Source organism: Mesoplodon bidens, assembly GCF_964165515.1.
Source record: "Mesoplodon bidens genome assembly, chromosome: 9".
Classification (NCBI taxonomy): Eukaryota; Metazoa; Chordata; class Mammalia; order Artiodactyla; family Ziphiidae; genus Mesoplodon; species Mesoplodon bidens.
Genome location: NC_138166.1, coordinates 30,534,469 through 30,561,998, shown reverse-complemented (window position 1 = coordinate 30,561,998; position 27,530 = coordinate 30,534,469). Strand labels below are relative to the sequence as shown.

The 27,530-nt window shown below is 42.0% G+C and overlaps 1 protein-coding gene across 2 annotated transcripts in view; it reads left to right on the top strand.

Annotated features, from left to right (window-relative positions):
- The window catches only part of ABCB1 (ATP binding cassette subfamily B member 1), a 108,614-nt gene that overhangs the window by 66,652 nt on the left and 14,432 nt on the right, over nt 1-27,530 (top strand). For both annotated transcript variants that reach the window (XM_081244535.1, XM_081244536.1), the window contains 8 exons: nt 553-729; nt 1,247-1,393; nt 3,890-3,997; nt 7,672-7,749; nt 11,093-11,176; nt 17,396-17,599; nt 23,553-23,653; nt 25,138-25,278. In XM_081244535.1, the coding sequence (XP_081100661.1) occupies nt 553-729; nt 1,247-1,393; nt 3,890-3,997; nt 7,672-7,749; nt 11,093-11,176; nt 17,396-17,599; nt 23,553-23,653; nt 25,138-25,278 (1,040 nt within the window). The remainder of the gene's footprint in view (nt 1-552; nt 730-1,246; nt 1,394-3,889; nt 3,998-7,671; nt 7,750-11,092; nt 11,177-17,395; nt 17,600-23,552; nt 23,654-25,137; nt 25,279-27,530) is intronic.

The window sequence follows — 27,530 nt, the reverse complement described above, 5'->3', positions numbered from 1 at the left end:
TTATTGAGCACTTCAGCGGTGGTTAATCTGAATTGAAGTGTTTGTAAGCTGAAAATGCATACCAGAGTCCAAAGACTTAGACTTAGTCCACCAAAAAAAAAAGGATATCTCAAAAAGTCTTTACACTGATTACATGTTGATCTAATACCTTGGATACATTAGGTTAGATAAAATATATAATTAAAATTGATTTTTACCTCTCTTACATTTTTTTTGGCATGGCTACTGAAAAAAATTGTGGCTCACAATATGGTTTGCACCATATTTCTGTTGCACTGGTCCAAAGCAAACATGATTGAGCCAAAAACACCCACAAAAAGTATATTACTAGATACATAGAACGGATGCCATGTTGTTTCAGCATATTTTATGGGAATACTCATTTAGTGGTTTTAATTTTCAAATATAATCACACCAGAAAATAGCAGTTGAACTTTATCCTTTTCCTATAAAGACTTAAATTGCCATTTCCTTGATATTTGCTGTTAAGCGATTAGTTTTTGTTGGTTAACTGAGCCTAACCAGCTTATGCATATTTCTTGTTTATTTTAGACAAAAGGAAATGAAATTGAATTAGAAAATGAAGCTGGTGGATCCGAAAGTGAAATTGATACCTTGGACATGTCCCCCAAAGATTTAGGATCCAGTCTAATAAGAAGAAAATCAACTCGCAAGAGTATCCATGGACCACAAAGCCAAAACAGAAAGCTTAGTACAGAAGAGACTTTGGTACGGAGGAGGCTGCGGATTTATGTCTTTACCAGTGGGCTAAGGCTGGGATACGAGTGGGAACAAGAAATGATTATCTAGAATCCTCCTGTCCTATCCCCTAGCCTGTTCCACAAATCCAAATCTCAACATTTTAGACTCAAGTTGGAATTTATAGGACAAGAATTTTAGAATTAGAATTTATAATGTAAAGAGATAGATTATAGTGGGTCTTCAAATACAAACATTTCTGTTCTTTCATCCTTACTTATAAATATACTTGTCACGTTCCAACTGTCAGGTCAGACTTAAATGTTTATGGAATCATCATTTATTTCTTAAGAAATAAAGGAACAATATAACAGAATCTGTCAGCACTTTTTTTTTAAGGTAAATAGCCATCAGTTGATAAGGAAGTAGGAATAAGATATATTCATTTAAAAATTTTTGTGCATATAGACGAACTGTACATCAATTAAATCAGTTAAGTATCAGTTCTTTTCCTGACGAGTTTGTTGTATTATTTTGTGTTCTCCAGGATGAAAGTGTACCTCCAGTTTCTTTTTGGAGGATTCTGAAGCTGAATATAACTGAATGGCCTTATTTTGTGGTTGGTATATTTTGTGCCATTATAAATGGAGGTCTGCAACCAGCATTTTCAGTAATATTTTCAAGGATTATAGGGGTAAGTGTTTATGTCCATTTTGGAGATTTACTTGTGAGTCCTGACTAAAGAATGAACTGTTTGTGTTTGTAACTTTATATAGAAACCACAAAAACATGCAGCTTACCTTCATATGATACTAAGCAGCTTGTAGATGTAGGAATAGAAGTCTTGTCTGTGGTGGGAAAACTAATTTTTCAAAGCTTCCTTTGTTGTGGCATTTGGTTTCTATCCTGGGGCCCTGGGAATGAGATCCCTGAAAAATAGTCCATGAAACTGACTAGGTGACCATCCCCTACCTGCCGTCATTGGACTCTGAGTCAACCTCAGGAACTGTCCTTTCACCAGGGTGTGAAGAGAGTCCCTTGTATGTTCATCACACTGGCTCAATCTCTGACTCATGTGCTTGTCAGGACGTGAGCAGGCTGAGCGCTTGGCCTCTGTGAGATGTCCATCCCACGTGTTAAGATGAAAACAAACGGGATGGCTTCCAAAAGATTGAGGCTGACAGATGCTGGTTGCACCTGCTTTTCATTTTGGCATTTTCAACAAAGAAGTCACAATCCAGGCAGGAGTGCCCTCTGTTAATGGCAGATGTTCAGACATTAAGCTGAGGACACCTTTGCCATAACTGCTAAAAACATTGTAGAGAAAGAGATGGATCACTACACAAAATATAGACCAGACGCTAACTTTTGATTATACTAAAAGATACATAAATATGCCGGTCCACCTATGCCTGGCTAATATATTTCAGGTTGGCGTTCACATGTTTGATGTAGTCCTTCAAGGAATATCTTCAGTGTCTGCCTTGTGCCACATGTACTGTTCTAGGTGCTGAAAAAGTACCAGGAAAGAGAGGAAGTGTCTGATTCCATGGAGCATATGTTCTAGGCCAGGGGTTAGCAAACTTTGTCTATAAACGCTAAGAGAGTAGATATTTTAGGCTGTGCGGCCTGATGGTCTGTGTTGAAAATGCTCAACCTTGCCATTGTAGTGCACAAGTAACCATTCAGAAGCAAAGGAACATGGTTGTGTTCCATAGCCACCATAGGTTGGTTGGGGCCAGTCCCTGTTCTAACATTTGTCTTGCAGGCACAGAGGTAGACAGTGGCATCATCAGGGGGAAAAAAGGAATTGGATTAGTTAGGAATAGGTTTGGCTGTGTATAACAAAAACTTACAAATTTTATGTTTTCCTCATTCCTCGTGTAACAATAGACCTGGAAACAGGTGGTCCAAGGCAGACACATTAGCTCCAAGATATTGGGTAAGGAACAAGCTCTCTGCCTCATTGAAGGTTTGTAACACAGAATTTAGGATTGTGGGCTCTGAGTTAGGTTGCTTGGCCATATAGCTTTGGGTCATCACTTGGTGGCTGTGTTACCTTGAACAAGTTAATTAACTTCTCTGTGCTTCAGTTTCCCTCTGTAAAATGGTGATGATAACAAACCTCAGGGGGTGGTTGTGAGGGTAAAGGATAGTATACATGAGTTTGTTTAGAATAACATCTGGCACAGAGTAAGAGCTCACTGATTGTTAGGTCTTTTTTTTTTTTTTTTGCGGTACGCGGGCCTCTCACTGTTGTGGCCTCTCCCGTTGCGGAGCACAGGCTCCGGACACGCAGGCTCAGCGGCCATGGCTCACAGGCCTAGCCGCTCCGTGGCATGTGGGATCTTCCCGGACCGGGGCACGAACCCACGTCCCCTGCATCAGCAGGCGGACTCTCAACCACTGTGCCACCAGGGAAGCCCAGGTCTTAATTTGTTGGAATGACTAATCAAGAAAAATTAATTTAACTTCTTCCAAAAAGCTTTTTTTGTTTTTCCTTTATAAGGGATAAAGTTGTCTGGGTTGGCTTAGGAATATGGCTCTCACAAGACTGATTTTGGCCCACTGTGAAGGGAGGTGATTTTCTTTCCCTGTGGCGTGGTTATTCTCTGTTCTTGAAGCCCAGGGCATCCTGTAAGCTCTTCTAACCCAGGTCTCCACTTGTGGTTCTAGGTCAGCTGGCTGCAGTTCCCCACTGGCTATCTAACTGGCTGTCCTACAGAGGCTGGCTCAAGGAACCTCCTTTCTTTGGAGAGGCCTGGGCTGAATGAATGAGCACCTTTCCTGGGTTCAGCGAAACCACATCAGCAGATGTGTCTCCAGACACCTTGGGACAGTTGGAAATGTCCAACTTGTAAAACAACAGATCGCCATGCAGTGTAGTTTCCCATCAAAGGAAGAAGAGAGTATTTGTTCCCAATTCTGCTGTGGTGGGTGTGGCGCTCCCTTGTGGCACTCTTACTCCAAGAAGGAGTATGAGCAGAAAAAGAGCTGGATAGATTGATGAATGACAGGCCCCCTCTTGGTCCCCAGGGAAGGCAGAATATGTCCCCCTTTAGGGAAGCCAGCCTGACCTCCACATACTAAGGCTCCCTTGACCCCGAATACTCTGCTAGATGCAAAATGGGTCAGACTTTGAATGATTTCTTCAGTGGTACTGAAAACCCTTTAAATATTTTCTTGACAGGTTTTTACCAGAGATGATGATCCTGAAACCAAACGACAGAATAGTAACTTGTTTTCACTCTTGTTTCTAATCCTTGGAATTATTTCTTTTATTACGTTTTTCCTTCAGGTAAGTGTCTACATTTTCACTTTGAGAAATGTACCATTGTTCAACTGGGGGAATTTATTAAACATCTGTGTAATAACTTGCTTTTTAGTAGCATTGCTCCTCTAGTTGCTGGGCCGTTAGCAGCCAGTTGCTTTGACATTTTTAAAACAAAGATGTTTTGCTTCCTCTGGCTCCCTTGCATATTACTTCCTTCCCACCTTCTCCTCCCCCAACTGGAAATGTTAATGAAGTCAGAGGGAGCAGAGAGTATTTGATCTAATCTGGTGATTAGAAATGAAAGCTGGTGTTGACTTTAAAAAACGCACAATGTGAGAGTTGCGAGTTAAGTTTTTCTGGCTACGTTGGGTCTTTGTTGCTGTGCATGGGCTTTCTCTAGTTGCGTCGGCAGGGGGGCTACTCTTCGCTGCGGTGCGCGGGCTTCTCATTGTGGTGGCTTCTCTTGTTGTGGAGCACGGGCTCTAGGCGCACAGGCTTCAGTAGTTGTGGCACGCGCGCTCAGTAGTTGTGGCTCGCGGGCTCTAGAGTGCAGGCTCAGTAGTTGTGGTGCACAGGCTTCGTTGCTCTGTGGCATGTGGGATCTTCCCGGACCAGGGCTCGAACCCGTGTCCCCTGCATTGGCAGGCAGATTCTTAACCACTGCGCCACCACAGAAGTCCCATGTGTTAAGTTTTATTTGGGGCAAAATGAGGACTGCAGCCAGGGAGACAGCATCTCAGAGAGCTCGGAGAAACTGCTCCTAAGAGGGAGGGGGAAGGTCAGTATATGTATGATTTTGGTGAAGGGGGAATACATTGCAATCAAGCACATATTTTTTGCAGGTTTCTGCTAGTCACGAGGAGCAGTTATCACCATAAAGGATTTTAGTGCTTTTCTAGATATGAGGAGATACAGGAATTGGGCTCATAAAATTGGCTCCTGAAAATATCTATCTGAAGACCTGTTCTGCCAGTTTTTCCCAGAGCACAGGGTGCCTCCTTTCTGGTCTCCACCCTGAGCTCCTTTCAGGGGGTGTTGAAAGTCAGCAGCTGCAGCAGCACATGATTTAATCCTTGTAGAGGTAGATGGCAAGTACCAATTTGTTGCTGACACTAGGCTCTAAAAAATGGGATTTAGGGGAGCCTTGGACATATGTTTGGATATAAGTACTGCCAGTCAGTTTAAATACTTAAAGAAATGTCTTCCAGTGTTCTAAAAGCAACAACAAAACCCAGAACCCCATAAGCCAGTTACACTGATTTAAAAAATGTTTGAAGAGTTTATCATTTATCTTTTGCTAAAGGAGAAGGAACGCTTTTAATGATGGAAAAATGTCAGTCTTCAAACAAAAACTGTAGGAAACATTTGTAAAGAGTCAGATTTTACAAGTTGCAAATCATTTGGCTGAGATGAAATTGCAAGGGATTACGTGCTCTAAAAAGCTCAGCATAGTAAGACAGTGTGGGCTTTGGTGTTAGGCTTAGGGCCAAGTATGAGTTACTCCAGTTGCTAATTTTGTGTCCTTGGGCAAGTAAGTAACTTAAACTGTGTAAGCCTCAGTTTCCTCATCTGTAAAATGGGGATAATGGTAGCTGATGCTTGATAATTAAAAGAGATTATAAGACTAAGTTCCTAGGTCTGTGTGAGGCAGTTGTAATAAACACAATCACTTATTAAATGAATGAATAGTCACATGTAATTTTTTAAGATAGAACTCTCAATAGGTCTCTTTATTTTACATGGTGTAAGCATGTATTCATATTTTGAACAGACAGAACCCTTTTCTGCACATGATAGGAGGTCCAAAGCTCTGGACTCTTTTGTTACTGAGTACTTCAAGTCTCTTTGGAGAATTTGATCATACTAGAATAAATGTGACACTCTAATTGTATGTGAGATTGCCTTACCAACTATTAATGCCATAGGAGTTGGGAGAAGGTAGAGATTGCTGAGGGTGCAGTTGGTTAAGAAATTTGGAGGGAGGTAGGCTTTGAGCTGGAGATTTGAATTGGTGAAGCAAAGGCAGTTAACGTGGTACCTTTGTAACATAATGATGCTCAGAGAAACTGGAGCCTGGTTTGCTTGGCAAACCAAGGTGAAAATAAAGGCTCTGAATCCCAGGACCTCAGAAGTGCAGAGGTGGCACAGTGCCTAATGGTGATGTTAGAATGCCAACTCCTCATTTAGAAATGCAAGGAAGGAGCTGACTGTGGGGTTAAACCCCAGGCTCTGGGTTCTCATTCTGGTTAAGATTTTTTTAGACGAAGATTCAGATTCCAAGTCTGCCACCTTAGAACTGTAGCCTCTGGCAAGTTACCAGCCTCTCTAAACCCCCATTTCTTCTGTAAAGTGGTGATTGTAGGTTTGTCCTGAGGACTTACAATGTTTGTGAAGTACTTAACAGTGAAAGTTCTCAACAAAATAACAACAGTAATATTCCTGTAGTGGGCGAGATAGTTCAGATTTCATTCAGTCTAATAGCAGAAACCTTCAGCTGGTCATTTCCAAGTAAAGTTAGTCATTTTGGTAACTTCAGGCGTCAACTCAGTTAATCCAGGGTTTCTCCCTCTCCCCCTCTCCCTGGATTGGTGTCTGTTTTCGCAGAAGGGTTAGGCAACATTACAGCCCTGGGTAGAGGGTGGTGGTCTGTGCACCTCCCCTGCCTCATGTTGGTGACCCGAGGGGCTGGCGGCCTTCCGTTACATGGTCCAACCTGTCTTCCTTGGTCAGGACCACGGGGAAGAGTGCTCTTTGCACGTGTTTCTTCCCTCGCTCTCCATAATGTCCAACACACTAGGCTGTTATTAGGGCTTCTCCTCTTCTGATACACCATCCAGCCATTTCCGCTCTGCTTTCTGCAGGCCATCGTGTGGCAAGCCTCATCCGTAAACTGCCACTCCCCAGCGCTCCAGATAGAAAGGGGAGCAGTGCTTCCTTCTGGTCCTGTATCCCCAAACTCACTGGGATGAGGGTCTGTCCTGGTTCCTCCGCAGACAGGGCCCAGCATGGTCGTACAATCACATCTTACTTTCTTCTTTCCCAAAACTCTCTTCTTTCCTCCCAGACACAGATTATATCTTTGGGGAAAGGGGAAGGCAGTGAAGAAAATTCTCTCTCAGTAAGCCTTCCTTTCCAGCTATTTTGCTCTTAGACTTTGGCTTTTTTTTTTTTTTTTTAAACTTGGAAACTAAGAATTTGATATCTCTGTTGTCTGTATCTTTTATGGCTGAGGTGGCTATCTATTCTTGTTTTCCCAGGTTGCACCTCGGGTCCTGGTGTAATTATGATACAGCCCCCCCTCTCATGCTCAAAAATGTTCTGGTTTGGATGATACGTAATATAAACCCCCGGTTTAGAGTGCCTTCTGCCTTGGGAACAACTCCCCAGCTTCCTGAGTGACAGACCCTGTTTCACGGGGAGAAATAAGCGGGAGGAGGAACGGGGGACAGAGAAACCAAGTCCTAATAAATCCCCGACGGGCCCACCTGGGTGTCGATTTCAACTCTCCCGGCTCTGCCAGCAGTGCGGCTACCCGCCATAGTACACTGTCCCCGAAAGAGAGCCAAGCCTTGAAATCGGGCTTTCTGACTTTGTCTGGTGTCCTGCTTTAGCAGTGACACCAAGTCCCGCTCCTGTTGTGTCATCAGCGGCTGTGCCTCTGACAAGTCTTTTCCCTTGGGGCATGTTACTCTTCACAGGGCTTCACGTTTGGCAAGGCCGGAGAGATCCTCACCAAGCGGCTCCGATACATGGTTTTCAGATCCATGCTGAGACAGGTATGTCTGTTGAGGGCTGTGCCTGGGATCTGCAAAACTCCCCGCTGTGCCCTGTAGGGGGGAAGCAGTGGGGCGCTGTCAGGTTACTCAGAGCTCCTGTACTGATCTTCCCTCAATCGCATATCAGAGATGCTGCTGAACCGCCCGCCAGGTCAGGCTCAGAGCCCTGCCCTGGGAGGTCCCCTCTGGGTGGGTGCAAGGACGGGGGTCCCTGCGAGACAAGTGGGAGTCTCCAGGGCAGATTCACCTCCAGCCTCTGTCTCAGCAGCTGTAGGCAGAGTAGGTGGAAGCGATCTTCCATGCTTCTCATCCCTTTCCTCTCTTTCTTTCCTTCTTTCCCCTGGGAAATCCAGGATACTTGTGTTTCTTCCCACCAGGAAATGCCTTCTGTACCCTTTCTTTCCACAGATCAAAAGTCATCCCCATGGCCCATTCCCTGCTGCTCAGTTTCTTCGCTGGGGCTAGACTGATAGGTTAATTCCAGCTGCAGTGTTGCTAGCGGAGAATGATTTAATGGAATGTCTCTCACACTTAACACCTTCGGAACCCTAACAACAGACAGATGTGAATGTTTTTCTGCGGAAAGGGGGAAGGGGATTCTGGACATGCAACCCAGAGCAGCCCAGTTCAAAGGGGAAAGTTTCTTTAACAATCATGCAAATTTTGTCTGTGACTTTATAACTTCCCTTTTTTTTTTTTTTTTTTTTTTTGCGGTACGCGGGCCTCTCACTGTTGTGGCCTCTCCCGTTACGGAGAACAGGCTCCGGACGCGCAGGCTCAGCGACCATGACTCACAGGCCCAGCCGCTCCGCGGCATGTGGGATCTTCCCGGACCGGGGCACGAACCCGTGTCCCCTGCATTGGCAGGCGGACTCTCAACCACTGCGCCACCATGGAAGCCCCATAACTTTCCATTTTAAACTCACTAATACTATGATGCTCCATCTGGGTGCCCCGGATATGATGGGCGTCAAACCATATTTTTAAGTGACATTCGATTTAGACTCAAGGCTTTGGTCCAGGGCTAAATGCCCCATTGCCCCTCCAGCCCCCAGGCCAATTCCTAGGTGCATTATTCTTTTTTTTTTTATTATTTTTTTTATTTTTTTTTTGCGGTATGCGGGCCTCTCACTGTTGTGGCCTCTCCCGCTGCGGAGCACAGGCTCCGGACGCGCAGGCTCAACAGCCATGGCTCACGGGCCCAGCCGCTCCGCGGCATGTGGGATCCTCCCAGACCGGGGCACGAACCCGTGTCCCCTGCATCGGCAGGCGGACTCTCAACCACTGCGCCACCAGGGAAGCCCCTAGGTGCATTATTCTTTGGAAGCTGAGCTGATGATTTGTGTAATGCCTTCTCCATAAATTATTAAGTCCAGCCATCATGCATTAAGTGCCTTCTGCTTACAAGGCATAATACTAGGTATTGTAAGGCCTTCACATCAGAAGGGTCCCTAGTACACGGAAGTTACATTTCAGTGGGAGAGGCACTTAAGCACTGAACAATTTTTAAAAGCAAATGGATACATACTATAAGAAATTATAATGCTGTGGTTTTTTCCTTCAATAATTTTTGGGGAAAATGATAGATACTGCTTTAATTGCAAATCAACCGTCGAGGTAACTTCTTAGGACCATAGTTATTTTTGTAACAGACATAAACTGGTACTTCAAACTCACAGTCTTTCTAGTATTTTTGTATTGAAAAGTGTAAGTGGTTTTCCAAAGAAAATCTTATTTTATGTTGAATGCTAAATTTTAATCTAGATTTCTTTTGTTGATTTTTTTAAACCCAATTGGTTTATTCTTCCCTGAACCACAGTTGTCTGTTTATTCGACTTCTCTGTGTGAATGTCTATTAAGCATTTCATACCTAATATTTCCAAAATTGAACTCTGACTCTCCCCTCCCCGCAGGGCTTGCTCCTTTCCTGGTCCTCCCCCGTATCAGTAAATGGCACCTCCGTTCTACCGGTTGTACAGGCTAATGACCTTGGAGTCCTCCTCGACTCCTCTAGTTTGTTTAATATTACAACAGCCTCCTAACTGGTCCCGCTGCCTCCATCCTTATCCCAGTCCAGTGGGTTCATCGCCCAAGAGCCAGAATCATTCTTCTACGATAAAAAGGCAAATCACATTCCTCTGCCCCAGACCTGCTGAAAGCTACCCATATTGGTCAGGATTGGTCTGGACTTTTTTTTTTTTTTAATGTTTATTTATTTATTTGCTGTATCAGGTCTTAGTTGCGGTGTGCGGGTCTAGAGTACCCAGGCCCATTAGTTGCGGCATGGGCTTAGTTGTCCTGCAGCATGTGGGATCTCAGTTCCCTGAGCAGGGATCGAACTGGCATCCCCTGCATTGCAAGACCGACTCTTAACCACTGGACCACCAGGGAAGTCCCTGGACTCTTTATTTTCTTTTTTTCTGTCCGTGCCACGCAGCTTATGGGATCTTAGTTCCCTGACCAGGGATTGAATGCGGGCCCTTAGCAGTGAATGTGCAGAGTCCTAACCACTGGACCGCCAGGGAAGTATCCAAATCTGGAATCTTTACAGTTACCTATAAGGTCACACACGATGTGGTCCCCACTGCCTCTCAGACCTCATCTCCTGTAGCTTCGCCCCCTCTCCCATACACAGTCTACTCTATACCCATTGGTTCATTGCATGCGGGTATGAGACGAGGAGTGGGAGAGCCCAGTGAGGATAGAAGTCTGTCCAGGGGAAGAGGCGGCTTTACACATTCCCACAGAGGTGCTTTTAAGACTGGTGGCAGCCCTTAAGCTTTCTTGCTTGTATGTGAACAGATCAAATATGCCTTTTCCTCGGAGCCTTTGCACATGCTCTTTCTTCCTTGTCTCAGATATTCTCATTCTTCTCTTCATTCAGTTCTCTGCTCAAACGTCACCTGAGAGAGGACTTCTCTCTCCCCTTCCCAATCTATAAAATAGTGCGTTCCCTCACTTTTTTTTCCTTCTTACCCCAGTCTATTTTTCTTCCTACCATTTATTATCACCTGGCATGGTATATATTTATCTGTGGTTTCCATTACTAGAATCTGGGCTTCATGAAATCAGCGACTTTGTCTTTTTTGTTCACTGTTGAATAGATCCAACACTTAGAAATTATGTTTGGAACAAAGTAGGCACTCAAAAGGTTTCTTTGACAAATTAAATGGTTTATTTATGACTTTGCACTTAAGTCCCTTTCTTGTCTATTCAGTATCAAATCCTGAATGCTTAATGTAGGAGGATAAGTGATAAATAAACCTGACCCTGTCACTGCTCTCCGAGCTGAGGGTTTCAAGCATCGGGCTTTAAGATAATGAAATCATTTTCTGTGTCACAGGATGTGAGCTGGTTTGACGACCCTAAAAACACCACGGGAGCCTTGACGACCAGGCTTGCCACTGACGCTGCTCAAGTTCAAGGGGTACTGACTGCCTCCTTTCTGCTGTGATTGTTCTAATGGGCCATTTTGAATTTCAGCGTGAAACTAATTTTCTCCCTACAGTTAATTCTCATCATCATTAAGAAAATGTTCAAACTTTAACCTATTCAATATATCACGCGCCTTATGGCAAAAAATGTTAACTATTTAAATATCATTTACTGTATAGTGTATAGATAACTTATAAGCTTTGTCTTGTTATTTGCCATCTTATTCGTGCTATTAACAAAATACATGTGGAAGGATAATTATTTAGAAAAGGAAGTATTTATCATTATATCATGAAGGTTCAGTCTGTGTTAATGCTTTGCTAATCCCTAGAAAATTATAATAGCTACTGAAAAAAAGAATGTGTGTAGTTGCTGTAAGAAAGTTAAGGGGCACTAAAGTTCAGAGGGGAGCAAAGAAAATCTTAAAAAGGTTGAAAGAACAGATGAATGGATAAAGAAGATGTGGCGCATATATACAATGGAATATTACTCAGCCATAAAAAGGAACAAAATTAAGTTATTTGTAGTGAGGTAGCTGGACCTAGAGTCTGCCATACAGATTGAAATAAGTGAGAAAGAGAAAAACAAATACCATATGCTAATGCATATATATGAAATGTTAATAAGTGGTACTGATGAACCTAGTGACAGGGCATGCATAAAGATGCAGACGTAGAGAATGGACGTGAGGGCACGGGGAGGGGGAAGGGTAAGCTGGGACAAAGTGAGAGAGTAGCACTGATATATACACTACCAAATGTAAAATAGATAGTGGGAAGCTGCTGCATAGCACAGGGAGATCAGCTCAGTGCTTTGTGACCACCTAGAGGGATGGGATAGGGTGGGTGGGAGGGAGATGCAAGAGGGAGGAGATATGGGGATATATGTATATGTATAGCTGATTCACTTTGTTGTACAGCAGGAACTAACACAACATTGTAAAGCATTTACGCTCCAATAAAGATGTGGAAAAAAAAAGATAGAAAGAAATGAAAAGAGCATGAAAAAATGGAAACAAGGGTAGAAGGAACAACTCGCTCAGACTATAAAACTTAAATTCTGCTACTATGTGAATCTCTTTAAGGGATATAACTAGAAACTATTGAACCAGCAGATTTTGATTTGTGGATAAAGTGACAACTTCTCCTTTAACTACAACTGTTTATGACAAAAATCTATAGGATGATGTGGAATTTGGGAGAAAAAAGCATGTGATCTCTGCCATGTCTTTCCCTCCCTTGAACCTTAGCAATCTTTAACTTTTGATGTTTCTGTAAGAGTACTATGATTACATTTCTTATAACTAATATATGGGGCTTCTGTAAAAATAAATTAGGTTATGAATGTGGAAGCAGATACAGTTAAAAAATCTCAATGTAAACCTTGAGCATTGTTGCTTTAATGCTTAAAGCAAACAAATCAACAGAAATTGAGGTTTAGCTCAAGCTGTGCAGAATCTAACAGAACAGAACGTACACTGCCTGAAATAACTTGGAACTTCCTAAAAGAGACAACAGCCATGCCCTTCCTGAGCCCTTATGGGATGTCAGATTGTCATAAGAGCTGTGGAAGAAAATGGCAGCAGGATATGCTGGTAGGGGCTTGCTGGTTGTCAGGGAAGGAAGGCCACAATCTTGATGATGCGGCAACGTATTCAAGAGGCATGAAGGAGGGAAAGATGCCGGCCCTATAGATGTCTAGGGTGGCACATTCTGAACAGAAGGATCAGCAAGTGCAAAGGCCCTGAGGTTGGAGCATTTATTTCTACAACTGTTCCCAAAACAGCAAGGAGGATAATGTGGCTGGAATAAAATGAGTGAAAGCGAAAGTTATATAAGAGTTGAGATCAGCATCATATCTGAACTTATATGAGAAACCATTGTAGGGTTTTAAATATGGGAGGGACATGATCTGAAATTTTTAAAGGCTGCTGTGTGAATAGGCTGAAGGGGTCAGGGAGAGGCAGGGAGTCTATTGCAGTCATCCAGGGGGAGGGAAGATAGTGTTTTAGACTAGGAGAGTCATAGTGAAAGTGATAACAAGTAATCAGATTCTGGGTATAGTTTGAAGGTACAGCCAACGGAATTTGTTGGCCGGCTGAATGTGGTATGAGATATTAGAGAAAAGGGATTTAAGGATGACTTGAAAAATTTTGGACCTGCACAACTGAAGAAATGGAGTTGCTTTTTAATGAAACCGGGAAGCCTGTTGAAAGAGTTGTGTCTGGGACATGTTGAGTTGATGCCCACAGTAGACATCCAAGTGGAGATGTCCAGACAGCAGATGGATTTGCAAGTCTGGAGGTTAGCAGAGAAGGCTGGTCTGGAAAAACACATTTGGAGATTTTTCAGGACATGGGTGGCTTTTAAAGCCATGAGGCAGGAGGAGATAGCCAAGGAAGCATGGGAGCATAGAGAAGATGGCAGGGTCTGGGCCCTGAGCTCGGGGCTATGAGATGACCCAGTGAAGAAGAGCAAGAATAAGTGGCCAGTGAGGGAGAAGAGCAGTGTCCAAGAACAACATGAAGAAAGCATTTTAAGGAGGGAGCAGTCTAGGATCTCAGATACTGCTGATAAGCTTGTAAGATGAGCAAACATTGTACAATGCTGTAGCCACCCAAAGGTGCTTATGGTTCGAACAAGAACTGTTTCAGGGGTGTGCTGGGAGCAAAAGCCTGATGGGAATGGGTTTACGAGAAAGATGGAAAGAGGATTAGGACACAATTGGACAAATCATTACAGGATTTTCTGGTAAATGGGGCAGAGAAATGGGTTGGTAGGTGGAGGAGGACGTAAAGTATTACTCTATTTTATTTTTTATTTAAATTAGCATGAGAATCAACAAGCTTGGGGTTAATCCATTCGGCTAGCTCCCTGGAAGAGCCTTTCCTGGGGATAGTGAGCACCGGGGACAAATTGTGTCCTGAAATTTCCTCAATCCTGAGTTCCCTAGCTAAACTTTGCTGCCATAACTTTAGTATCCCTTTCACATAGACCTTGTCGTGTGCGCTCATGTGCTTTCACTGACACACATGTCCCACATCCCATTTAGCACAGGGGGACACGTCCTGGAGGAAACACACTAATTCAGCCCCTTGCAGCCAAACCCTGAGCAGATGCTGTCTGGACACTGTGCACTGGCAGTCAGGCCTTCATAATTCCTCTAAGTCATGTCTTTGCTGTGTTTGTAGAATTAGTGCTCAGTCCTTCCCCTCTGCAGTGTTGTTTGTGACACCCTTGACCACATCCAGGAACTCCATTCTGCCTAATTGCCTATCAAGGTCAGGTGTCTGCTTCTCACTTGTTTCCTCCAACTCCCACTTTCATGGCCCCAGTAGCACGGACGACACCTGCACACCTTGTATGAGCCACTCTGAGTCAGAACTGTTCTCCAGAACGTAAAAGTGGCTAAAAAAGAGAGACCAGGGAAGAGGAGGCAGTCAGATTGGGGAGCATCATTGGAACCAGGAAAGCCCAATATAGCTGTTATCACAAATTGGCTGAGAGAGGACAGTTGAATCCCCTATATGGCACCAGCTGACCTGTTTATGATAGTGGATACATGTGTGTATGTATATACATTTATACATATATATCCACACATATATATACATACACACGTGTGTGTGTATCTATTTCATAGTAGGAAGTAGTGTAATTTTTATATATATACATACCTAAGCCAAGCAGTCCTGTCAAAGATCATTGCCACGTAAAACAGGGTGAACTCAAGTCTGTGTATATAGTTAGTGATGATGTTTATCTAAGTTAAATTTTTTTCATATTTCACCATCAGTGAAACATTTTCTCCGATGTATTTTTGAGCAAGTAGTTTAATTCTGCTAACCATAAATCAGAAGAAGATATATTTCAATATTTTGCTTATGAAATTGTGGGCTTTTAAATTATTTAATTTTCATGTAAGGATTAGAATTCTGAGAAAAAAGCAAATGAGAGCCATATAGAAGTCAAAAGCAACTATGTATTAAAAAAAATTTTTTTCCCCCTGGGAGAAAGTATTTGAGGGAAAGATGAAGTTAAATGTTCTTAATTTCAAAAGGAGTTTCAGGAAATAGGCTTTTTTTTTTTTTTCCCAGTAAGCACACATACTTTAAAATTGGACTTCAAGCCATACGATGGTACTTTGAGGAGGAAATGAATAGCCAGAGAGGGGGAAACAGGGAGAGATGGGGAGAAAAATGAGTGGGAGAGGAAGTGTTACAAATATGTGATAGCATAGTGGGATAAAGACCCTGTGAGGAGAGTCTTAGTGGGTTTCAGGTATTGAAGCATTTTGTCTTACCTTGCTTCACTCTTGGACTCTGGTTTTGGAGTATTACTTACTCTCATTCTTACTTTCAAAATGATAATGACTTGGCTACTACTAATAATCCATGCTCTCCCGTGGAGCGTTCTAGAGACACCTTCTCTGTGTGAGGAATAGATGATGGGACGGTGAGTGTCAGTCTTTAAAGACTGGTAACCAGTGCAGTGTCCCTGGAAGCATTAAATCACATTAAGCCAAGGGGCTTACTTTCTCTCCAGCTTAAGGTTCTAGGTCTTTTAGATCATCTTTCATGTACACTAAAGAAGAATTTGTCATCTTTGATACATTTTACTTATGTCTGTAGCCCTGGCTATCATCCACAGCTGAACATTTATATCTGTGAAACCTTAGGTATCGGGGTAATTCGTCTGCCGTGAACCTGGGGGATGTTCTGAATGCTTCTCTCAGTCAGGTGCTATGGGAAATGAATTCTGAGTAGGACTTGTACATACTGAGCACAGGAACAGTCTCAATATCCCTGTGCCACAGACTTAACTCCAGGTTGTAATCTTTGACTCTGAGATTGAAAATGTGCAAATAAAGAGAGCTGGCTTTGAAGGCCACTCTACTCTTTGACTTACACCAAGTTTGGCTAAGCATCCCTTTATCATAAGCTCAGTGACTGCATCAAACAAAAATAAATGCTCTGTTATTTATGCTGTTTCTTTCAGCCCTGGTGCAGTTCCCTGGTATGGAATTTAATGTGTAGAGTTACTGGTAGCTTATTTTAACAGCATTTACCCCTAATTACTGGTTTGGTGTTTATATCAACATAGGTGTTGAATGATTTCAGAGGGTCGATATAGAGACACGGGTCTTGTAAAGAATTCTGTCCCCAAAATTCAGAGCTGACAGAAGCTTTAGGTATTAATCAATGTACCTGTTCATTTTGGGGTTGGAAAGAATTTGTCCAAAGTCACAGAGGTGGCAGTGACCATTCTAGACTGTACTCCATCATAATCTTTCCCTGAGACTGGCCCCCCTCAGGCAGAGGACATCTGGGGAGTGGAAAAACATGGGCCATTTCCGAAAAAGCAGATCCGAGGGCCAGGGCGGGAATTTGGAAAGGCTTGAGGACATGGGGTGTTTCCAGGGTAAAGGAGAGAAGTATAGAGTAGTGGAGTGAATTGACTTTATGTTTTGACTTCTGGCTTTTGAGTTGGAAATAACCTCATGCTCCTGAAAATCATACTTCAGTCTCCCTCTGGCATATAAGCTGAAGGTTCTGATGCCTGCTTAATATTCTAAATTTAAATTCCGTAACTTTCAGCTCTGTGTATTTTTTCTAAACACTATAAGCATCTGAAATAGGCCAAGAGATGTTGGGTTGGCCAAAAAGTTCATTCAGTTAGTGAATACATTGTTCAATAAAGTTCTTCGTGAAAATGAAAAATGTTTTTTATTTTTACTTAAAGCTGAACGAACTTTTTAGTCAACCCAGTGTTTGTATACCCTCAATGACAAATACTAGGCTTAAGTTATGGGTAGTTATGTATCTATCTAACACTGGGAATTTCCAACAGTCCCAGTTGAATATAATTGTCAGACTGTTTTATCCTGCTAATTTGCAGAGCTTGCATTAGGGATCACAGTGTCATTGTTTAATGAAAATTTTATTGGTATTAAAAAATCAGATGAGAGAGATATATGTAATTGAACTCTGAATTATTGATCTACTTTAAGTATTTACTCTGAAGTTGTGGAGATCCTCATTTTAGAAACCAAATAGACTTACAAGTAAACCTTTACTTTTTATTTCATAACCGAGGAGATGAGATTTTCACGAAGCTGAATTATCATAATCCTTAAAAAAATATATAAGCATGGGTTTTAAAGATAATATGAAAGTGTCTCTCTGACAGTGTTTCGTTTGTTTGTTTCACAGGCTATAGGTTCCAGGCTTGCTGTAATTACCCAGAATATAGCAAATCTTGGGACAGGCATTATTATATCTTTAATCTATGGCTGGCAGTTAACACTTTTACTGTTAGCAATTGTACCCATTATTGCAGTAGCAGGAGTTATTGAAATGAAAATGCTGTCTGGACAAGCACTGAAAGATAAGAAAGAACTAGAAGATGCCGGGAAGGTGAGTCAGATGGAGTATAATCACTGACCTAAGTAGAGTAAAATATTCTAATTAGTGTCCTTCTGTTACAAGTACTTCCTGAGCTCTGAGAATGTTTTTATAACCACTCCTCAAAGCGGTCTTATTTGACGCTTGTTCATCGGGTTGAAAACTGAAGAAAAGTAGCAAAACAAATGCTTAGACTCACAGACTGACAACTGATTTTGTCAGGCTTTTCTAGTTTCAGGCGCTTATCTTCACACTCCTCCCTCCCTCTTTCTCTGGAGCAAGCAGAAATCCATTGCTTTATTGAGGAAAGGAGGCCCATTTAATTACATATGAGGGGGGAGATTAAAAAATGGAAAAGTCTTAAACGTATTTATTCTATCTGGCTGAAAATATTATCATTCTTTCCCTTTCATACACCTCCTCCCTTCATGTTATTTCTGTTTACCCTTACCCTAATACTTTTTTTTTTGAGGGGCGGTGTTGCATACTTTTCTGTTGTTGTTGTTGATTTGCATTTTGCATCTCCCTTTATTTTTTAAAGAATTTTTACTTTACATTGGAGTATAGTTGATTAACAGTGTTGTGTCAGTTTCAGGTGTACCACAAAGCGATTCAGTTATACATGTATCTTTTCTTTCTCAGGTTCTTTTCCCGTTTAGGTTATTACAGAGTATTGAGCAGAGTTGTTGTTTTGAACAAATGCTTATATGGCAATTGCTTTACTTCTCAGGGTGACCCTGCGAGATAGGTTCTATTATAGCTCCTTTTTCAGGTGAGGCTGAGGCACAGGCAGGTAATGCCACCAATGCCTTAGAGCTCGTGAGTTTAAGTTTCAGAGCCAGGATTCAAATCCAGACAGTCGTGCTCCCAAGTTGTGCCTCTGTTACGAAATGAAGAGTTCTGCAGATGGCGGAACATAATCTGATATCATGTGATCTGTATCGTTGTAGAAATGAGTGGTCAGAGCACCCCCAAACCTGGGGCTACCATCTAGGATAGGGATACATCTATCAGTGGACCCTTCAAGGTTCCCAAGAGTCAGGGCAGGGACCCAGGCAGATCCAGTGGCCCAGATGTCTGAGGTACTTTGCCTCTGGACCAGGCAGCTCACGAATAGGAGGATGGAGGGGGTCCTGGAGGTTGGTTATTACCACTCACACTTTGTCCTCCACCTCCCTGCCATCTCCTCAGACTTTTTACCCTGTGTCTTTGGGATTCCTTCAGGAAACTCCTCTGGACCAGCTTTAGTGCTTCTCAGTGATTGCCAGTGAGGGAAAGACCTCACATGAAGTTTCCCTTCAGGCCATCAGAGTCCTGGTCCTTAGGTTCAGCAGGATGGTGCCGGCCCCCAGGTGTCTGGAGTCCATCCTGTGACTAGTCACTTCATTTAATCCTGTACTTTGTTGGTTTCTCCCCTATGGTGTTGACTCTTCATCTGATGAGAAGATGGAAAAAATGTGTATATAAAGAAAGTGCATTACTCTTTTATAGTGTCATTGTTTACTGAGATGTTCAAAATGTCCCAGAAAGGAGTCTTAGGTTGTTCGTAGGAAGAAGATGACCGATCGGAGTTAATTCACTGCAAACCACAGGTTGGCACCTTCGAAATGGTGCATCAGGTTGAAGACTCTGGGAGTTCTGTCAAGGGGACAGAGGGGACAGGGGAAGGGGTGCAGACGGAAATAGGTACATGTGAGTATGGCAGGTTTTCTGGGTAAAGGTTGGGGGTGAGGTAACATGTTCTGCTCCATTGGTGGTTCATGAGAGAGGAAACAGCAGGTAGGGAAAGTGGTGGTTGCTGTACCAGCCGGTCCATGAAATAGTAAAAATCAACTCCCACCTGATCACCATTCTCAGGTTACCATTTATTGCCTGTTTATTGTATACCAGGCATCATGCTAAGAGCTCTACATGCATTACCTCATTTGACACTCTCAATAACCCTTTTGAATTATCCCTGTTAGGTAATAAAACCCAAGGTTCAGAGAAGTCACACAGCAGCAGCCTAATTGATCTGTCTGCTTTCTATATTCCTCTTACAAATGGCACACTCATCTCTTACAAACACAAACAAAATCATGCTAACTTTTAACTCCTTCAATGGCTTCTTTTTTCACACACACACACACACACACACACACACACACACACACACACACTGTATTTTATTTTTACAAGAGATAAATCAACTGGCACCAAGCATTATAAATGGATGACCACAACAAAAGCAACAACGATTGCAATTACCAAACACGAAACACACTCATATTATGTCATAATATTGACATTCAGTCCAGTAATCCTCCACGGTAACAGCTCCTTTACTGTGCAGTGAAAATTGATCTGTATATTTTTTGCCTCTGAGTCCTTGTGGGATTTTTTTTTTTAATTCAAACAGAAAGTCACAAAAATTATAATCATCCTCATCAGTTCACTCAGTCCCATGTAATTAATTTTTTTTATCTTGATCTTTTGTTAGCACTTTTATGAATTCATCAGTTTTCCATTAGAGTTCTGAAAATGCTTATTCATTCAGTTCAGCAGTATAGTCAGTTACCAGAAACCTGTGCTTGTCAGTCTTTTCCATGAATTCCTTGAAGATGAAACCCTTTTATAGGAACATTTTTGCAAAAGCATCAGAGTACACCCAGAACTGTCTGTAAATGACAAAAGACTTAAAAATGAGCACGGTTAAAGATTTGATGAAAGTTCATAATAATGCAATTGAGAAGGAAATTTAGTTCTTTCTGAGATACACCTTTTAAAGTAATAACTAGATTATGACTTATAACATTATACCAGAACATATAAGATTTTTAGAAATTTCATGTAATGTCTGGAACATTTATAGTAACATATTTCCATACAAATAACCCAAAGAAAGTTTAGTATTAGTTTTTTTTTTGTTCTGTTTTTTTTTTTTTTTCTTTTTGCGGTATGCGGGCCTCTCACTCTTGTGGCCTCTCCCGTTGCGGAGCACAGGCTCCGGATGCGCAGGCCCAGCGGCCATGGCTCACGGGCCCAGCCGCTCCGCGGCATATGGGATCCTCCCAGACCGGGGCACGAACCCGTATCCCCTGCATCGGCAGGCGGACTCTCAACCACTGCGCCACCAGGGAGGCCCTGTTTGTTTTTTTATACTGCAGGTTCTTATTAGTCATCAGTTTTATCCTCCAGTGGCTTCTGATCACACTTGCAATAAAATCAGCCCTTTATCCTGGGCTATAAAACTCTGCATGAATCAGCCCCTGATGACTTCTCTGACCCTGTCTTGCACTAATGTTTCCCTCACCCAACCAGCTCTGGCCTCATGGGCCTTCTTTCAGTTCCTAGAACACTCCAAGCTGGTTCCCTCTGGTCTTCATATCTCAGAATTATTACTTTTCAGAGAGGTCTTTCTGGCACTTGAATTAATTCCTGATACTTCTCAGCGCTTTATTTCTTTCCTATTTCTTTATTGATTAATGGTCTGTCTTCCCTACTAAAATGGGGGCCAGGACCGTATCTGTTGGTTTGCCCTTAGGGACAGAGCAGGCCCAGAATTCCAGAGCAGGATTGTGTGATGTCAGAGCCAGCTGATAACCTCTACCTTGCCTGTGATCTGTGTTCCATCGAGTTGTCACATTATTATTGACGAATGAACATTTTTATAGAATAGATGCTTTTTCTTTTTAGAAATAAAAGCTGTAATCAGTTTATTTGAGGGTAGGAAGAGAAGTGTGAGTTTTTTCTAGAAATATATATGTATTTTTTCCTTTCTTAAAAATTGTTTATTGCGTGATGGTTTCTGAGGAAAACTCAGTGCTATTTCCTGTTCTTGAATTACAAGTTCTCTCTCTTGATAGTGGTTACTGAATCTCTATTTAAAAGTCTTGGAGCAAATGAAGCTGCGAGAATGCAGAGTACTAATTAATCCTTTTCCTAATTGCTTCATCGTGCGGCAAGATAAGACAGTTGTTTACTGATTATATTGTTTTACTCACTTTTCAAGGTCTGTAACTCATAAACTCTCGCTTTTATTGGGCTGTTCACTCTAAAAAGCAATGACATTTACAAACCAATCACAAAGCAGACCTGCCTTAGAATAATGTGCACAGAAAATATTTCTTAAAATCATTACATTGAAATTTATAGTAAAGTCTGTTTTTCAGCAGACATAGTTTGTTGAATTTTCTTACTGATGCAAAAAACCTCTTTGTTTGAAGCCTTATAATTGAAAATATTTCTACCATGGGTCTGAACAAGGATTGTCTTTGGAGGTTTGACTGGAGGTGAATTTTTTCCTCTAACTTTTTGCTTTCTGCACTTTTAGCATTTTCTTAAAAAAGTATATACTATTTTTATAATATGTAAAGAATTTAATAAAATATTTTGACATAAATTGAATCTGGACATTTTCCTGTATTGTTAGTAGCTTATGGTAAACATAGTACAATCTTCTTGGCCTGCTGGGTCAGAGTATAATATTTTTATTTTTTAAATATCTTTTTGTTTTGAAGATTATGGTATTAATTTTTTCTTCTAATATTTTTTGCATTAGTCTTTAAAACCAACAATGTCATATCAAATATCCACTATTATCTTTGAAGTTAGGTATTTGTGTAGGATTCAGTAAAGAATAAGTAAGATTTTGGGTTTGTGATTTTTTTTTTTAGGCTGTAAATCACTCTCATGTAATTGAATGTGTCTGTATTAGAATCAGTTCCGACCAGTGTAGAGGCCAGAGAAAGGAAGAACATCTTAAACAATAAGGATGATTTCTCTTACTGATTTATAATTTAGACTTACAATTCCAAAAATTATTTCTCTTGGAATTAGAGTTCAAAGGGACTTCAGAGACCCTCTTGTCCATCCTCCTCATTTTACAGATGAGGAGAACGAGATAGAAGGGCATTTCAAGGTCTCATGGTGATGCAGGCTGAAGTCTCATTTTGTACACTGATGTTTTTCATATTTTCCATAGCCCTTTTACCCAGACTCCAAAAGGTGGTAAAGGATGTATTTGTGCTAGTCAAATAGCCTTGTTGGAAGTTAAATTCAATTAAAATATAGATAGAAACTTTCTGGAAAACCAATTGATAATATGTGCTGTGCTTCTTAAAAAGTAATTTATTCCCTTTGACCTAGTAATTTAACTTTTAAGAACTTCTCCTAAGAAAATAATTCAATATGGACAAACGTTTATGTATGAGGATGTTTATCACAGCATTATTTTTAATAAGAATTGAAAGCTTTGTTTAGCAATAAAGGACTGCTTAGCTGGCTGGGATAGTAAGTGGCCCTTTAAACATCCAGTTGTTAATGTATATTTAATGACCTTTGAAAAGTCTCTTTATTTGTTAAGGTTAAAAATAAGGCTATGAAGCCAAACATAGAACTTGAGCCCAATCTTGTTAAACAGGTATAGTTTAGAAAATAATAACATGTAAGCTATTGTGTAAAATACACCAGTATGTAACTTTTCATTACCTTCTCTGTCTTTTCAATATTTTCCAAATATTCTTTAGTTGTCTCAAATAACAGTTATACAGAGAAAAATATAAACATTACATTTTATAGGTATTTTAATAATATTATAATTTAATGACATTATAATAACTTATATATATATATAATAATTATAAACTTAAAATGTGACCATCCTAGAAGAAAGGGCACTGCAATGGAGATAAAATGCTGAGTTCTTAGGTTAATTTTGCTACTGTAAAGCCATGTGGCTTTAGGTAAGGGCCCTCATCTGTTGAAGCTTGAATTAGCCCATCTTCCTTCCAGACCTAAATCTCGATTTGATAAGTCACTTGGTATCCTTTTCTATAGCAAGGATGCTCAGGAGTCATAATAAATATTATTTAATATGTAAATAATACTTATTAATAAAATTAATTTTATGAATCTCTTATGGAATTCAAACCAATTGCCACTGTTGGCCTTGGTGCCTTTAGTAATGGGGCATTCTCTGTTACAGATTGCCACGGAAGCAATAGAAAACTTCCGAACTGTTGTTTCTTTGACTCGGGAGGAGAAGTTTGAATATATGTATGCCCTGAGTTTGCAGGTACCATACAGGTAATAACCACTGAAGAGTGGGAGGGGAGTATGGGGAGTTTTTCAATCACCAGATTTGTTTTCAGGAAGATTGCTTTGGCCAGAAGGTAGGGAACAAGTGGAGAGACTTCTAGAAGGGAACCAATTGGGAAGCAATTATAATTAATCCAAGAGAGGAATCACAAGACCTGACCTAAGGCAGGGACATGTCTGAGGCAGAGCCTGTAAGAGCAGATAACTGAGGGGAGGGGAGGGAGAGAGGATGTTGAGAATGACTCTGATGCTACATTTGCATGATGACGCTATTACATGTTCCCACTGGGAATGAGTTTTTTGTGGAACATGAAATTTGAGGTATCCGTGGAACCTGAGGGGGTGGTCTTCCTGGGTACACCCTTCCTTTTTCTCTTTACCCTTCTCTCATGCAGACCTTCTGTTCTTCCTTTAATGAACTCACAGTGAGGGCTCTAAAAAGTGATGTGAACATAAGCAAGCCCATCCTCTCTGAGTCTCCTTTCTTCTTTTTTGTTTTTTGTGGTACGCGGGCCTCTCACTGTTGTGGCCTCTCCCGTTGCGGAGCACAGGCTCCAGACGCGCAGGCTCAGCAGCCATGGCTCACGGGCCCAGCCGCTCCGCGGCATGTGGGATCCTCCCGGACTGGGGCACGAACCCGTGTCCCCTGAATCTGCAGGCAGACTCTCAACCACTGCACCATCAGGGAAGCCCTCCTTTCTTCTTTTATCAGTGGATTTTCAAAGGTTTTACAATGAGAGTAAAGTCTTTTTTTATGAAAAAAAAATCGCTTGAAATCCCAGTGTATGAAACAGATAAAAGCAGAAGTTGATCTGATTGAAGCAGGAGTAGGCGGCCCAGTCACTGGACAACTCACCAGCCTCTCACACCTCTACATCACCCAGTTCCATGTGGATCAAAAAATCCACGTGTTAACTCCTTTGCAGAGCCTTCTCTAACTCCCTTAGAGGGTTAGTGCTTCTCCTTTCTTCCTTTAACACATGATTCATAAGGTACTTCCATTGCATAAATAACAATCCAACTTGACTCCTGGGACCCCAAGGGCAAGAACATGCCTGGTTCCTTTGTGTTGGCCCTTCATGGTCCCTTCAGCTTGTGGTGTTGGGTCAACGTGTGTTGAACAAATGTTTACTATAGAGTACGTACGTATTATATGTCCAAGGGTGGGGGAAAGGGAAGGAATTTATTAATCCCTAACAAACTCTTCTTGTTGTCTTTGGCTTATTTTAACTTGACCTCAGTGCTTTGAGGTGTGGTTAATTCTCCATTAAAGGTGAAGACACTGAGGTTCAGAGACTAGGCATTTTCCTAAATTCTCACAAGTGGTGATGTGAGGACCAAACTTAGTGTTTTGGAGACGACACCCATTTTTGTCTGCTACACCTCCATACCCCACTGCTAACCCATGAAAGGTTATGTTTTAAGGACTGAGAATTGAAAGTCAAGTAAGTTTCAGAATATCTTCTTTTCAGAAACTCTTTGAGGAAAGCACACATCTTTGGAATCACATTTTCCATCACCCAGGCAATGATGTATTTTTCTTATGCTGGCTGTTTCCGTTTTGGCGCCTACTTGGTGGGACATGGCATCATAGACTTTCAGGATATTCTCTTGTAAGTATGGGGGTCGTCTTTACAGTTAACTCTAGAAATCAAACCAAGGTGCACGTTTCATGCCTGGATAGAAAACCTTACTGTGAAGCTTCATGAAGAGATTTTGGTCATTCAGAAGATGGCATTTTGCCTCTGAGTCTCCGTGTATTATCCTGGAAGCATCTCATTTCATTTGGGGAAGCTGTGTCTACCCTCCTCCCCGATGCTGACTCACACATTTGACCTTCTTGAATCCATGGCTAGCTGGAGTGGTGATTCATTGAGGGGTTTCCAGAAGGCCTGGGTGTTTGGGAAGAAGCCTAACCCAGGGCCAAGTACCTGGTTCCTTTTAAAGGATTCTGAACAGGGCGGCCAAAGAATGGGTGTGGAGCACTGAGTTCTGAGAGCCCCGGAAGATTCCAGGATAAATTTGCTTTCTTTCATAAGAGAAAAGCAGTTAGAAGGTAAGAGGTGGAGAAATGCAGAAGTGACAAAGGAAAGCTCGATTGGAGTATCTGCTCCATCACTGTGAATGCAGAAAACTGTACCTCAGTCAGGAGAAGACAGACCTGGACTTAACTTATATTTCTAAAATACTAAAATATGCAGTTTGGTAGTGAAAAATACATGTAATTTTTCTGAGTGTCTAGTTTTGGTGATGGCTGAGCTGCCCTTTGATACCATACCATAATTAGTGGTGATACAGTTTTACATTTAAAGCAGCATCATCGAAGCCTGGGAATATGTGTTAGTATAATATTTCCATCCTATTTAGACATTGACTTGTGCATGCATTACAGTTTTCTCAGGATGACTCCAACAGAAGATTTAAAGTTTCCACTCAACATCTTTCTGATAATTGATATGCAGGTGCTATTTATAACTATAACCAAAAGATCAAAGCCAGGCATCATTGGCATTGGTGCTTTGATTAGATAATTATCTGATATATTGCTTTACTCTGAGGTTAAGGTATTCAATTGATGGAAATTGCTGACTCTTGGACTTTCAGATTCGGAAAATCCATCTTCCAAGTAAGGGATAGGGGAGACCTGGCTGAGGAGCAGTCCTTTTTAAACAAATTCCACAGGTCTAAATGATAACAAGCCCAAGATGAACCATCTGTGTGATTTATTTAGAGCTATTAAAAGGAAAAAAGAAAAAAACACTGTGTGCTACGTTAACTCAGGAATAGAGTCCAAAGGAATGGACCTGATGGACTCATGGCATTATTCTGGGAGATTCCTAATATTATGTCAGTTCCTGGTACACTGTTTAAAAAGGCTTTTTTTTTTTCCCCCGATACGCGGGCCTCTCACTGTTGTGGCCTCTCCCGTTGCGGAGCACAGGCTCCGGACGCGCAGGCTCAGCGGCCATGGCTCACAGGCCTAGCCGCTCCGCAGCATGTGGGATCTTCCTGGACCGGGGCACGAACCCATGTCCCCTGCATCGGCAGGCGGACTCTCAACCACTGTGCCACCAGGGAAGCCCTAAAAAGGCATTTTGATAAACGTGTCCAGAGAAGGGCAGCTGAAATGTTGAAAGTGACGGGAGTTACCAAAGGTGCAAAGGGTTTTAAAAATAATATTCCAGTACTTTGAAGGGAAGTATTATGCAAAAGGATGTACATTTTTCTTGGTTTGAAAAGGAAATTTTTAACAATAGACTTCCTCAATCAAACTTCCTCTGTCCTAAAACCAAGGATGGAAGCTAGCTTAGGGGATGTGCCCTGGCACAAGCATTGAGAGCTGGACTTGACTTTCTGTGAAGTCCTTCCCAACTTTAAGCTGCTATGACCTCCATGTCGTAGATTAAGAATGCCGATGCAGGGCTTCCCTGGTGGCGCAGTGGTTGAGAGTCCGCCTGCCGATGCCGGGGACATGGGTCCGTGCCCCGGTCCGGGAAGATCCCACATGCCGCGGAGCGGCTGAGCCCGTGAGCCATGGCCGCTGGGCCTGCGTGTTCGGAGCCTGTGCTCCGCAGTGGGAGAGGCCACAACAGTGAGAGGCCCGCGTACCGCAAAAAAAAAAAAAAAGAATGCCGATGCAGGGAATTCCCTGGCGGCCCAGTGGTTAGGACCTGGCGCTTTCAGGGTGGTGGCCTGGGTTTGATCCCTGGTGGGGGAACTAAGATCCTGCAAGCCGTGTGGCATGGCCAAAAAAAAAAAAAAAGAGAGAATGTCGATGCATCTTGAGAGCAGCATGATATCTGGCTCTTTAAGGAACTCTCTGTGGTACAGTTCACAGGTTTTCTAAGAATCTGATGTAATCCAG